The 15,044-nt window shown below is 46.8% G+C and overlaps 1 protein-coding gene across 12 annotated transcripts in view; it reads right to left on the minus strand.

Moving 5' to 3' along the window:
- hppy (MAP4K3-like protein hppy) overlaps positions 1-15,044 on the minus strand; it is a 225,569-nt gene that overhangs the window by 13,959 nt on the left and 196,566 nt on the right. For all 12 annotated transcript variants that reach the window (XM_037419107.2, XM_037419105.2, XM_075866054.1 and 9 more), the window contains 2 exons: positions 7,977-8,069; positions 1,455-1,581 (listed from right to left, as the gene is read on the minus strand). In XM_037419107.2, coding sequence (XP_037275004.2) covers positions 1,455-1,581; positions 7,977-8,069 — 220 coding nt within the window. The remainder of the gene's footprint in view (positions 1-1,454; positions 1,582-7,976; positions 8,070-15,044) is intronic.

Below are 15,044 nucleotides of genomic sequence, written 5' to 3' on the forward strand. Positions count from 1 at the left end.
CAGAAAGCTGTTGCGATGATGTCAGCGAGAGAAAACCCAAAATAAGAATGAATGCCTGCATTCAATGATCTGGGCGCTGGCACCAAAGGAGCGACATGCTTCGCTATTCACGGTGGGGGCAGCTGTGGCAGAAGCAGTGCTGAAGTTCAATGCAGGCAATAAAAAGGCATAAGAGGACATTATGAAAGAGCTGAGACTAAACCCCAGCTGGCAAAGCCGCAGCCGCATGGCTGAAAAGGATAGACGGCGCACGGCAGCATCAGTCAAGAAGCGACAAGGAACGAAGAACATGCACCAGTCCCTGAAAAAGCGCCACACAGGGACTCATAGTCAAAATGACTACATTCCCGGTGCATACTAAGCATTTTCAAGTGCAGTTAAGTAAACAAATGAGTTTTATTTATTTTTCTGTTTTCTGAAAACGCTTTTTGGTGACTTTACTAGTTTGTTGGGTTGATATCTCGCAATCTAGAACAGCTAGAGCAATAATTTTTTCATTAACGTAAAGCCCAATCTGAGTATTACAAAGTGCTTAGAGCAAAATTTCCATTTCCTGCCCATATAAATTTAGAAAGTATTAAATTTCTTTGTATGTGATAGCCATGAAATGACTCCTCAACTTTCATCATCTGCAGAATCACTAGTTTTTCTTTAATTTGAAATCTGCTTGCACCATTGCACTAATTGCTAATTGCACTGTCTAGCAGCTATGCAATAATATTTAATTTTTGATAAGCCCTTTCTTTTCTATTGTCTCCAAAAACAATAGAAAGGCAGTATTGTGTATATTCTAAATTAATTGACCTACAATGAAAATTTTTGCATACTTGAAATCAGCAGGAGAAACGGAGAAACTACATAAACATGTATATTTTCATCATGTTTGGTCCACAAATACAGAAAATATCTCCACACACCATGTCCCCACTTAAAGGAAACCATGTGTAGATGCAAAGCAGGGGGCGCTAATGCTTACACTGGCGGTGGCGGAAACGTTGACGCTGGCGCTTATCAAGCGAAAGCCAAGACGCCCTTGCTTGAATGCCGAACGCGCAATCCAGTGTCTACATTGAACCACTGAACTGTTGTGCAGAGCGAGCAGTCAGTTTTTTACTAGACGACGGCCTTGCAAGGCAAGAGAGGGGAAGGGGAGGGACAGTTTTTCAGGTGTCTTATGCGGCGAGCGGCGACAGGCTAGGGAGAGAGTGATGTCAACATGTGCGCACTGCGAGGAAAGGCATGACCTACTAGGCACCGCACCAACACCTGAGGAGGGACAGCGTTACACAGGCAGGTCAAAGAGCTGTTTCGCATCTAAAAAAAGTTTCACATAACATTTCACATAAAAATACAATCCCAATACACATGGGAGGTGTATTCCACGTGGAACTTAGCCAGCTGTACAAGATTTGACCCTGGTAAACCGCCTATGTGAGATGGAAACGTGCACTGACCTGTCCGATCCGAGGACACGGAAGATGCGCGTGGAGTCGCTGATCTCCTGAACGACCTCGTTGTTGAGAAAACTCCGGCCCTGCATGCCGTGTTTGTGGAAGGCCAGCACACAGTCTGTCAAGCACACTGCAAGGACCGGCACAAGGGGTAAGCCGTGCACAACAACCAAAGTTTCGCTACTAGGCATGTGCACAAGGTAAATTTTATTTTCGAAGCAAATATGAAGCGAATAGCGATTTAGTTCAATATAAAATCAAATTCAAATACATCTATCACACACTGTAAAAAAAAGAGCATATTTGTCGATGCATATTAGAGAAGACTATGCCTGGGACGGGAGCCCCAAAAGCACTGCCCTACCCTTTCGGTTTCTTTTCTTTGTTGTGTGACCGCCTAGATAGACAGCGCGCACAATCGTGCAGTTTCGGAGGCTATGTCTTTCTGGGCAAGCAAATCTGCAAAACATTTCCTTTTTCGTTAGCCTTATCATCATCATCATCATCACATGCCGGTAGGTTGTTTATGTTTTCTGGTGTTTATCTGGGTAATTGTGCACGTGGTTGTATTAGTGGTGTGCCAAGTGTGGTTGAGCTGTCATGCATGTCAAGGAACATTCGTCACATGCTCACTGCTGTTTGTGATTGCTCAGTAGCACTCTGTGGTCACGGTGCTTGGTTGTACTGTACTAGTATACTGTAGCTCAGCCACTGACCCGAAACACGGGGGTTTGATCGCGGCCGCGACGGTGGCATTTTGATGGTGGCGAAATGCTGGAGGCTCACGTACTGTGCGGTCTTCGTGCAGGTAAAAGAAGTCCAGACCGTGCTATTAAATCCCAACAAACTGGCGAGACGTTGCATGCATCCTTTTGCGACCAGCATGAAGTTTTGTTAGCTTGGTTCCATGGAGCCAACTTTGCCACCCACAAATGATCAGCGGTAGCGATTGTCAACGCACTTGTCACCGATGCCATCGTAGCCCATATTGAACCAAATTAGCCCGTCTCCAAGAACAGCATGAAGAATGGCATTTTGGGTATTTTTTTAAGGCTTTTCTAAACCAAATAAACTTCACTTGCATGGCTTGACCATTTTTTTGGGCCGTTCAATTTTTCAGACCATTTTGCGGTCCCCACCAGGACCGGAAAATAAGTCGGCGACTGTAAATGGCAGAAACGCTGCCACAAAGCTGCATGAAAGGAAACCCCTGTCCTGAAAAGTTCTTGAGCTGTAGCCGAACTTTCTGCAAAGAAATTGTTGGCGTTTGTTGAACTGGTGCTCTTCAAACGCACTTCACAAACGCACAACTAATTGCCCGCACGAAGCAGCCAGCTACGCCACTCCCTTTTGCTAACATCGCTCTCGCCGGCTTCAACGGTACAGTTGCCAGCGCCACCATACAGCACCTGTTCGAAACGTATGGCAGCGGTCCTCTAATCTTAGAGCTTCCGATAAAGACACTAGAGCAGTGGTTCTCAAATTGGGGTCAGCGCAAAGCCTTTTCTATGATCCGCGAAACCCTCACCCGCATTTTTCTTTAAGCGTGACTGTGCCCCGTATTGATGAAATGTCCAAAATAAAGTGATGTGGCATGTTTGTTTGTTTGATGTTTCTGGTAGCAATAAAAGGAACCTGTTTTATGCTCCAGTTGTGCTAATTTACCTACGTACCCCACTCCCCCTCTCCACTGCAAGGGTTCCCCTATCACTTCCACCAGTCCACAAGGGGTCCCAGACACATCCGTGGCTGCGAACGACTCCACTAGAGGGTGCTCTGGGACCAGTGTCTATGGGAGCTGCAACGCCTAACACTTCAGCGAGCATGGGAATGACGGGCAGTACATGGATTTGCCTAGTCATCCCACTTTTGCCTTCGTATGGCTGTGTGTGGCTTGGAGGTGCTTTGTTATGAAACGACAATGAGGCAGTTCAACTTCACCACGTTGGCGTTTCAGTCTCGCCGCTTCAAATTGGGTCATAAACTTCACAACGGTTTGTTCTTTTATTCGAAACAAAATGAAAACACAGCAATAACGAGAGCCACAAGTGCGATTTAAGGACTGCAAGCACGAAGACTAGGCAAATCTGGGTACAACTCCATCATTCCCATGGTTGCTGAACGATCACAGCGCCAGAGTCCCCTCTGTTAACTTTAGGAAACACTGTGCCTCTAATGGCAAAGCTACTGACGTCGCAGGCATAGCATTTTTCTAGGAGGCTTTGTCCTGACCTAACTAATCTACACAATATTTTTTTCAATATGAAAAAAAAAAAAAAAGTCGTGTGAAAATGTCATTCTTTTTGGTTCAAAGAAAAGTGGAAGCAACATTGAATAATAGCAGGAGTTGACTTTCATAGAATGCAAATAATAACCTGTAAAATATGTTATGATTTAAAATTTAGTTAAATTGGAGCATATAAGCTGGTATAGCAGGCTTTTAAACTAAAAAAAGAATGATGTACTGATGTGAGGGTAGTCAGTTCATCTAACCAGCTAGCTGGTTGCTTTGAATTCACTTGATTTGAAAGTTTACTATTCGCACAAACCTACAAATTGGTCCATTTGAGTTTAAGGGGGGGGGGGGGGGAAGAGGCGCTTTGACATAAAGCATTTTTTTATTTAAGTTAGGACGATGAAAAAAACTTAGGTGATTATGTAGTTACATGTGCATATGTCAAATATGAACTCAATTTTTATGTACCCCTTACCATCATTTTTTTATGAGTCATTAATTAAAATTTCATTTGGTCACTTTTTTAATGAACAGGCTACACGGATTATGCTGAATGAAATGTCATTGCATTCTATAGATATCAAAGAGTGCAAGAAGCATAATTTTATGGTTCTAGGCTTCCTGCAACAAAAGTTATGAAGCTTCAAAGTTCACCATTCAATTACCGTGAACACATATTTTTCTTATTTTATCTTTTCTAAAAATTTATAGCTTCCTACAGTAACATATGGCACTTTATTGCACTCACTAGACATCCAGCTTTTCAGCAAGACAAAAATTATCAAAATCAAATGTACCAAAGCTGAGAAACGCTTGACGGAAGAACGAAAGGTGGCCAAAAAATTGAAACTGAGAAAATCGCAAAAAACAAAACTCCGTGTATTTAAGTAGTGCCACACAAATAAAAACTCTTTAATTTGCAAACAAATGCCTCAGAAGGCACCAGGAGAGTAGTCCTTATCACATTTTTGTCGTTGCCGCCGCTTTGCTTGTTGCAAGAACCTGGCCGATGCTGAACGCTTCCGCTCAGCACTCATTATTCGAAGAGAATCTTTTTCTTCTGCCCGTTTCTCACTCATGGAGTTTGGTTCCAGCTGAAGTTCTCCAAGGATACGAGCGGACGCTTCCTTCACACCGTAATTGAAGCGCATCACTGCCTCAGCAACTGCGGTCTCAACAGCTATCAGTGAAGCATGCTTGTCCTTCCGCATTAGAGACCATATAACCGAATGGAGTGCCTCGTTTGCATTTTGCGTCTTTCCTCTCTGGCAGCATTTCAGCAGCTCCATGTCAGAAAGTCGCTCGTAGACTGGAAGCAGTGCATCACGGACATTTTGAGGAAAGTTGTAGGTGTGTTTTGGCAGCGGCTCTCCTTTTGCAGCAGCAGCATTCTGCTTGCACCACGACTCACTCCCACTTGGGCACAAGGTGTGGTTCAATTGTTCATCAGTTGATGTGACATGATAATATGTGGCCATGGCTGCCCGGTGCATCGCATTCACATCACCGACATTGGACTTTAACGCCCAACCATAATATCTAGACAATTTCTCTATGACATCACCTGTCAAGCGGCCTCTTCCACTTAGTGTATCCCCAGAAACTTTATGCTTTTGCACAAGGTTGCGTAGTGCGGTATTCATTCGTTTCTGGACATGGTTTATACAGTCCTCTTTTTGGACCTGTATAAAACCATAAACTTTTGCGTCTTCCACAGCACGAAAGGATCTACTGTCCCCATCACACAGCATCACTGTGTATCGCAAGCTGTGACGGGAAATTGAGCGCAAAAAGAGGGTGACTGCTGCCTCTACCTCCATATGGCCCGATTTGCACTGTGTGTTCTTTTGGCAGGTGTGCGTCGACTCCCAAGCCAAGTAATTTGGGTCCTCTTTTGGTGGTGCGCGCTGGCAGCCGGCACAAAAGTTTGAGAGGACAACATAGTCCAATACATAGCCTGTAAACAGCTCTATAACTACACCCACACCAATGTGCGACAGGTGGCCTCTGGTCATCCATGTGCCATCATAACAGATGGCCGCATTTCCTGGATTGTCAAAGTGCAGCTCTTGGTACAAGTTTTTCACGGTCGTGGCACAGTCAGAGAGGACCTTCTCTGCAGCTCTTGTTGCAGCAGAATTCAGTTTGTTTTTCAGATGGCTCTGGTAGCTTTTGTGATGAAGTCCCCTGTGGGAAATTCCCATAACAGAGAAGACGTCGTTGAGGGCTGCCTGGCCATTCCCTGTGCTTTGCATGGCACGAGCCACCAGGAGATTCACTTCAAATTGGGCGCATTTAGCCTGACTGGGTGCCTGCTGAGAGCTCCACTCACTGCCAGTAGGTCCACATTTGGTGCACTCTAAAGTCAGTTTCATCGCAAGTCCATAGTCACACGCACCTTTTTCAATCGAAACGGTCCCATTGCACGTCCGGCACTTAGTAGTTCTTTCAAGCAGCTTGTTTGTTGCGGAGAAATCGACGATCCCGTAGGTAGCCGCCGACGGGTCAGAGTCCTCGCGCGCTGTCACGAGCGTTCGCAGCTTGCGCTCGCTCGCGGAAGTTGCAGATAAGCTGGAGATCTTATCTTCGGTCTGCTTCTGCTGTCGCGCACAATCGGCGCTCATCAAGAACGTCGTGTCGAGCCTTGTGCCACGCTGTCTATCACTGACGTCGTCCGAGGCGGCCGCCGAGACAGGTGGAGAAATCGACATTTCGACCGATGAAGTCGCCACGCCGTCCTGCGCTGGTTGCGCTTCTGGTGCACCCGCGCCATAATCTCGCTTTGCCCTAGTCTTTTTGCGCTTCTTTCCGAATTTATGAGCAGTGCGGAACTTTTGATATGGCTTCGCCATGATCAAAGGTTCAAAACGTGTCCGAGAGCGTAGGCCTAACTCACTCTCGGCGGCTGCGACGTACTTCGGCTAGCTCGCTTGGCACCGTGCCAGTACGCCGCCGCAACGTGCAGTTTTTGTCGAGGAAGATCAAAAACGCTTGCTCTAATTTCTTGCCAGCTTGCGCAGGTTGGGTAAACCGACGAGAACAACACAGATACGACAGCGAGGTGAACTTGCCGCTTCGAGTGTGCTGCGCCGCTGCGCGCAGCAGACAGCGCGAGAGGCGCGGCGAATCAGAAGGCGCGAGTTGGTCACGTGCGCTCACTGCGCCAATAGGCTCACGTCGTGAGATCTTTTTTCGGCGCGGATTTTCTGCACGAATTCCGAGTGGATGGAAACAAGCGCGGCGGGATATTCAAGAAAAAGCGCGGCTCGTTCGAATGACACCAAGATGGCTGCCGTACGAAACGTAGAACGGCAACTGCGCGGCGTTGAAAAAGCCCGTTTTTCACGCGTCCTTCGCTAAAAATTTAGCTCGCTGATGTCACATAAAACGCTGTCACGGCTAAAATACTGATCTGGGACGCATGAAAATTGGCGAGGTTATGCATCAGTAGCGGCAGAATCCAAAAATAACATTTTCAAAAAATCTATTTTTTTCGCGATTTTCGGTCTTAAAGACCCGCTTCCCCCCTTAACTGAGAGAAATGCAAAGCATGTCAGCATATCAGAATATCTTTGAATGACAACAGCATGCAATATAAAACAAACAATGATGTCCCTAGCCCATTTGAAGCAAAGTTGTGGCTGAACATTTGCAAGTTTTGATGCCAGGCTGTGTTTTGACAGCCAGAGGCTTGCTCCCAAGAGAAGTGCATAAGGAGATCTTCAGCTGCATATCGATCGAAAAACATGTACAAGACAAAGGACAGATAATATCAAGACATTGAAAACAGGCCGGCAGACAATCTTAAGCAACCATGCGTAGACTAGACTTGTCAAGGTAGCAACCACTAAATAGTCAAAGCCAGAAAAACTGGATCACAGAAGAATAGGAATAGCCACGTGAATAAATTTCTCATCTAACTAAAACAAATTTGGCTTATCTACCTCCCTTATAGTGTTTTTAAGAGTAGGGGTGCACCTGAATTTCACTGTAAAAAATCTGCTTTCGATTTTCAGCTTGCAAACGTTGGGGGCATAATATGATCAACAGGCTGACATCGAATGTGCTCGAAAAAAAGAAGAATGAAACAAACCTACAAGAACTTCTGCACACGCTGTTAATTGAAATGGTTTAGCTTGTGAACAATCTTTCCAGAAGTTTCATGAGATATGACTTGCATCATAAGTTAAACTACACCCATTGCCACTGGTCCTCGAGGTCTCTGGTCATGACAGTAAGAGATTTTACAGTCCTCGTGCCCCGGCTACATGGTGTGCCAGCGAACTCACCGATGTACTCGACCGTGAAGTCGAAATGCAGCTCGGCAGGCTGCACATCACTGGGCTTGAGCTGACCTTCCAAGTCCAACAACTTCACTTGATCTGCAGAGAAGTAGAACACATGGAAGTAAAAAAAAACACCTATTTGTGCGTCAAGCAAGAACTGGGCTACACCCGCATGCGCATTTTTACAGTTAGAGAGGCTCTGCAATACTTCAGAAGTATGAGATAATTTGATTACTGGTGATTAAGGTGATTAATTGTAGGTGGTAACTCTGATGTCATCGGGATCATTTGGCGAATATCCTACTCATGGAGCATGTGTTCTCGTACATTTATCATAAGAACCAGTATATACGTCGGATTGGAACACAGGCCGACCCCCCCCCCCCCCCCCCCCAACCTTTGAATCACTGAAAAAAAAAATTTTGAAAATCGCAAAGTATCGCAGCGCACCCTTACCTTGGTGAATACACGACACAACTAGTTCCACTATGGTGACATTTCTTTTCATTTGGACACTAATCTTATGTAGCTAAATGCCAGAAGGCCACAAAGCACTGTCCTTCAGATTCGTCCGAACCTGAGTCCGACAACGTCCGTTTTGCACTACAGTCGACGTCCAACTTCCCAGACTCTCAAGGGACCCTGAAAACGTCCAGAAAAACTAATGCACGCGAAAACACACCTTTTCTTTTGTAGGTATTTTTCGCTGACGGAGAGGGTAACGGCCGGAGTACAAGATTCCCATTGCAATTAAGCCAATGCATCACTTAGGTGGCTCTGAAAAGAGCAGTTTATATATATATTTATTTATATATATAAAACCAAAATGCGACGTGGCCTGCGCTACCTCTTAGGTCAGCACTTGGGCTCAAAAAGTCGCCTATTTTCTTTTGCACGGCGTTCCGCTTGCCCGCGATCATGTCTGCCTCGATATCAGTCAACGTCATGTTGCTGCTGTACACCGATGACAGTATCATCAGTCCTCGCGTCAACTTTGAGCTCACTGGCTGTGTAGGAGATGGCTCTTCATTCTCGGTGCCTCCGTAACTTGACGAATGATTTGTCATGACTTGTCCGCACAAAGCTTGAGGTCTTTGTCAGCCTCGGCGAAGCCCTCAAGGGTTATTTTGGCTGGAATTGACACGCTGGAAGCGTGCAGATCGTCGAAGGCAACATCTGCGTATGGCAGTTCATCGCACATGCTGTTCACTTGGGACGAGACGGCCATCTCTGCATCGAGTGTGAAGCTCGTGTGGCGAAAACAGTTCCGCAGAGTCTCTTGTGTAGCCGCCTTCCACGATTCTGCTAGCATGCTGACGGCAGACCTGAGGTCAACAGCGTAGCTTTTTTCGTTGTCGGAGCAAAGCACCATGCGGCTGAGCACGGTGATTTCTAATGGTGCTTCAAGTTCCGAATCACGCCTTGGTTCATCGGCTCCAGGATCGCTGTGGTGTTCGGCGGCAGAAATTCAATCTGCATAGCCTTTAAGTCCTTGATGTGTCCATGTGCAGCGCAGTTATCCACAAACAGCAGAACTTTTTGATTTTGCTGCTCGAACCTTCTGTCCAGCTTGCGCATGTACGCCTCGAATATCTGCTGTGTTACCCACGCCTCCTTGTTAGCTTCATAGAGAACAGGCAGAGTCACTGCTCCTTAGAAACATCTTGGATGCGTGGACTCGCTTATTACTTGTAACGAAAGCTTCTTGTTGCCTGACATGTTGCTGCCAACAAGGACAGTAAGCCGCTCCTTGCTGTGCTTACGGCAGTGGCAGGCGTCACCAGCAAATGCAAACGCTTTCTCTGGCAGCAGCTTGTAGAACAGTCCAGTTTCATCGCAGTTGAAAATATCATTAGGTGGAAACTGCTGAAGCAAGGATTGCAGTTTTCCATCCCTATATTCGGCGACAACGAAACCGTCGACAGCGCTGCTTTCCCCACACATATTCTAGAACTGTAAGTGATAGTGGCTCTTGAAATTGTGAAGCCATTCATCGCTGAACTTGAAGTCCTTCACACCCATCTGAAACGCGAAAACCTCCACCTTCTGCTTCAGTATGTTGCCTGACACCGCGATTTTCTTAGAGATCATGGTACTGAGTCACACGACGAGTGCTTCCTCGAGCTTCAGATAAACACCCTGGCTCGCATTTTTCTTTCCTGCCCCGGTATATTTGGCAACCACTTCCAAGACCTTCACCTTGTTTTCGATGAAGTTTGAAACAGTTTGCTTTGAAATTCCGAACTCCCTCTTCACCTCTGCCTGCAACCAACCGCGTTGAACCTGTTCAATAGTGGCGGCTTTCTTCTCCATCGTGAGCCTACGAGGGGGCTTTGTGCGCTTCGAAGGCGCGGACGAAGACGAAGGAGCAGTCGGTGCCATCGCTGTAAACGGCGAATCTGCTCGACGAAAAGCGAAGCACGTAACAGCTAGGAACTCAGTAGATGCTGAAGGTCGGGAAACCTGATCACTGAAGATAGCGCGCAGCAGCAAACAATTAACCGCAGACACGACCACAGAGCTGACAAAACAGCATGTGGACGAACACAATGTAGTTTGGCTTGGCTAAGCCGCTAAGCTATGGCTGTTAACGGATTGACACGTGCGGTTTCGAGGTTACGGCAGCAGCGGCGCGGTGCGGCAGTTGGGGGCGGTGCTGCTGGCCATACCTGCGATGCAAGTATGACGGGTTCGAGAATATGAAAACAATTAAAATGGCAGCATCAGTGATGACTTTCGGTCGGCGGTTAACAATAAAAAGTCCGGGAAATCGGATGCCGAAGGCTATAAGCGTCTGGAATTTCGGGCGTCCGGAAAATCGAACGTCGACTCTAGGTGGAACCCCGTTCATACGTTTTCCAGCGGACCAGGAAAAAAAAAACGTAATAGCCGGGAAAGAGCTAGAGTGAGGAAAGCTCTGAAAATTAATAAAAACAGAACTGCATTGAGTTGAAACAATTTATTTCAACAAGCTTTGAAAATATCTAGCATGGCTGACTATCGCTTCTCAAGCTCGCTGGAGAGTAAGTACCATGTGCTTTTCAATAACGTGAAAGGCTCCGTTATTCTTAGCGCAGCTTTGAGGTGCGAAGTACCTGCGAAGGAGGTCTGGGGCCCCGATGGCTTTTGCCAAATCCCCAGAATTTTGTGGCTCGTCATTATCCCCAAAGTCGGTGGCTTCACATGCGACTGAGATCGCAATGATCTCTGTGACGCTCTGGCACGAAGGCAGCATCTACCGAGACGATATGATCGTAGGTCTCTCCTGGGGCACCCAGCGCATTCATAGCCTCGGCGAGCCCCTGTTCACAACAGGCTATTCTGGTTCGTCAGCTTCATCCAGTTCGTCATTCGTACGGAAGCCACACCTCATGATGCAGTGCTGCGCAGTTGACGAATTCAGTGCAGTCCACGCTGAAACGGCGGTAGTGCATGGCGTCAAGTACGGAAATTGTCGTAGGCTACTGTTCACAGCCAAGACAGCACTTCACCATGCTTTTTCTGTACGAATGCTTCAGGCTTTTTATGACGCCAGCATCCAGCGGCTGTAAGTAGCTTGTAGTGTTTGGAGGGAAAAACAGAAGCCTGACATTCCGTAGAAACGAAGGATCCCTCGGGTGGGCACCACAGTTTTCCAGGAAAAGGAGAACACTCCTGTTCTGCGCACCAATCTTGTTATCAATGTAGTGCAAGAACTCCTCAAACAAAGCACAGGTCATCCAAGCACGGCGCTTGCTTCTGTAGGGGCATGGCAGTAGGTAAATATTCTTCAAGCACCATGGGTTCTGGTACTTGCCTATCACCCATGCTTCAGTTTGTCAGAGCCATCCATGTTGCAGCACAGGAGCACTGTCCGCCAGTCTTTGCTGTATTCGCCTCCGTGGCAGGTTTCGCCCTTTAGGCTTAAAGACTTTGATAGCTGCCCCCCCCCCCCTCCTCAGAAAGGGCTGTTTAGTCGACATTGTCACGAGGCTCATACCGCTCAAGAACAGATGACAGTTTCGATTTCCAATCGTCGACTGTTTGGATGCTGGCACCTACTGCATCTTCGCTTACAGTCTTGTAAGCGATACCTACCGTGCCTCTTCCCGAAACGGCCTATCCATCCATTTTACACAGCAAAGTCGGTGATGCCCACCCAGTCTGTCGGCTACCTTTATCGCCTTCTCACTCAAAATGCTGCTGTTGAAGTCAATACCGGCTGCGCGAGCTTGTCTAAACCAAGTAAGAAGGGTCTCAAGGAGCAACCTGTACTTGGCGACATGAGCCCACTTGACTTTTGGGCCGAAGAGCGCTACGTCCTTTATCTCTGCATGCTTTGCGATGATGCCATTAAGCTTCGAAAATTTTTTGCCAATGTCGACCCTTTTTCAAACTGGCTGCTTATTAACTGCGTGAAGCACGTCGAGCTTCTTCTCAAAAAAAAGCGCTCTCCCCTTGCACAATGTTATCAGGGCTGATTAGGACATGACGATGACAGCAGTGAACACGCCGTGCAGAGCCAGCATGAGTAGTGGAGCAGAGCCGGTAACGCGCAGGCGACGGCGATCGTGATGGCGGTAGTGCTACAGTTGAACTCCGCAACAATAATTTCCGCTATTCCGCTACAACGAAAAATTTTGGATTCCCCATCAGCAGTTCATAGGAGTCAATGCATAAATATTGTCGCCACAATGAACACTTTTTCTTTGGTTGTCCTGTTTCAACAAAATTTCACGGTGTAATTCCAGGCTAAGACACTTATTTCTATGCTGTAAACCCAATCTTTAACATTTCGATGCATTTTCAGAGCCTGAAAATGAGTCAACGAAGTCTAAAACACGCGTTGGCACCACCAGAAACCGCCGCTATACTGCCGCTGTTCAGCAAGCATGGGCGCCGCCATTGCTCTACAGCGATGGCAATGAGACTGCCTTATTTTGTTATGCCACTGGCTTGCTTTTGAGCTGCAGACAATCAGAAGCTGAAGCTTAGGCGCTCAGTTCATGGTTTCCTTCTTGCAGCTGCTGGGTGCAACAGCGGCACAATACTTTTTCCGATTCCGATGCTTATTATTATGTTCGCACTCGGCCAGTGTGGTAACTAATCAGAGCGGCTGTTCGTCCGCATTATCAACAAAATCAGCTAGCCGCGAGTGATGGATGATAAGATTGGCATAAAATAATGCAAAAGTCACCGCTTCACAATACCCTGCCTCCATTTCGGCGTTGTCGGATACTTTTGATGGCGGACAGCTGCTGGTGTTAAAGTGTTAATGCAACTGTTTGGTTCGTTCACGAAAACGGTTTTAGGCATTGTTTCAGCGTGCTTTTCACAATGGCCTCACTATGTATGGGTGAGAGTCACGTCGTGACGCTGCTGGGAAAGAATAAGAAAAGAGTGGCTACTTGGGTTGGTTGGTATTGCACTTTTGAAAGAAATATACTTCTTTAGTGCGCAGGGAACATCTTCCAGATGGAAGATAGAGCCGAAAGATAGGATAGTGCACTCTATCCCATCTCTCTGCTCTTTCTTTCTTGTGAAACGTTCCCTGCGCACTAAAGAAGTATATTTCTTTCGAAAATTCAAGAATAGGAAGCAGTGGACATTTTCTGAATTTTGAGAATTAACATTCCTTTGTTTTGCTAGCTCAAATAAACTATATTTTTTTCAATTTCACTACAATGAAATTTTTCCAGACCCCGTCAGTTTTGTTGTAGAGGGGTTCGACTAGCTTTCTGACTTCATGGCCATATAGTGGCAGCCTCTACAACCAACACCTCCTCTAAAAAGATGGGTGCAACATGAGCTGAAGAGTTGGTTCCCGGTCCTCTCCTGTTCTCTCCCTGTTTTCTCCTCCTGCACTACCCCAAACAGTGTCGGCTGCGAGCTCTTACGTGGCGGCCACTTTAGACCTCGCGGCCTTTGAGATTAAAGCAATACCTACTGTAGTCTTGAAGGCAACACAATTATGCATCTGTTATGGCCTCACTTCTGAATCCAGCGGAGTAGTGTCGGCAGTGTAGTAGTGTCGGCTGCGGACACTTCTCGTGGACAAAACACTGAACCACGAGGAACCTCTTGGCCCCATGGGAAAGTGTGCCACGTCTCAGGCATCTTTCTAGAGGAGGCATTGCTCCAGCTCACCTGTGGCTTCTTCCACCCAGTTTCGTAGCCAAGCCAGACCAAGACTGAAAAGTGAAATCAAAATGGCAGTGCCTGGCGCGGGCTCGCGGATTTGGCATGCCCAGTTGTGACGCGTCATGCGGGAACGGGCCAAAACTTCGATGGTACAGCGGGGTTCGTAATACATAGGATTCTATGGAACTTATGCCAAAACCGATAAGGTACAGAGCAACAGCCAGAAAAAATGCAGCAGTGGGGAACCTAACAGCGGGGTTCCACTGTAGTAACGTCCGAAAATGTATCATCCTCCGTTCCACCCAATGCATTACTAATGGAGCATTTGCAGAAAGATGGAACCTCATCACAAAGCGCTTCCGCTTCATATATCGGCGCAACCACGATGGCGATCCCTTAAATTGCACCCTCATGAGCCCAGAGTAGTGCAATATCTCGAAAGCTTCCACGTCAACCCACTCTGTTGTTACAGGTAGCGACCTTGCACACAGCTCCCGGACGAATTCGGCAAGTAGCGTTTCCAGCTCAGGGTTCACTGCACTCCATCCGTGAAACAATGTTTTTTTTTTGTGTGTGTGTTTTGGGTTGCTACAGGATGCAATGCACTCTAGTATCGAATGTTTTTCTTTGATGCACCAAATTACTGTTGTGCAACCAGGTTGCCATGCGCTTCGGCATACTCGTTAACTTTTGTTCTTAAAGCCTCTTGTAAACTGCCATCGACTGCTGCTCATTTCTGAAGGAAACAGAAAAAAGAAAACAGCAGACTGACAGCAGATAACAGAGGCAAAATGGCATTGCTAGGACACTGTAGGCCTTACCTAGCCTTGCCTCTAGACGCCACTGCTGATGCTCACAATGGCAATGCAGGCTTTCAACTTCAGCTGCCCATATGTACGAGACTTGACTTTTTTTTTTTTTTCTGCCAAAGACCGGTATATAGGACGCGGG

This window comes from Rhipicephalus microplus, chromosome 6 (genome assembly GCF_043290135.1).
Source record: "Rhipicephalus microplus isolate Deutch F79 chromosome 6, USDA_Rmic, whole genome shotgun sequence".
NCBI lineage: Eukaryota > Metazoa > Arthropoda > Arachnida > Ixodida > Ixodidae > Rhipicephalus > Rhipicephalus microplus.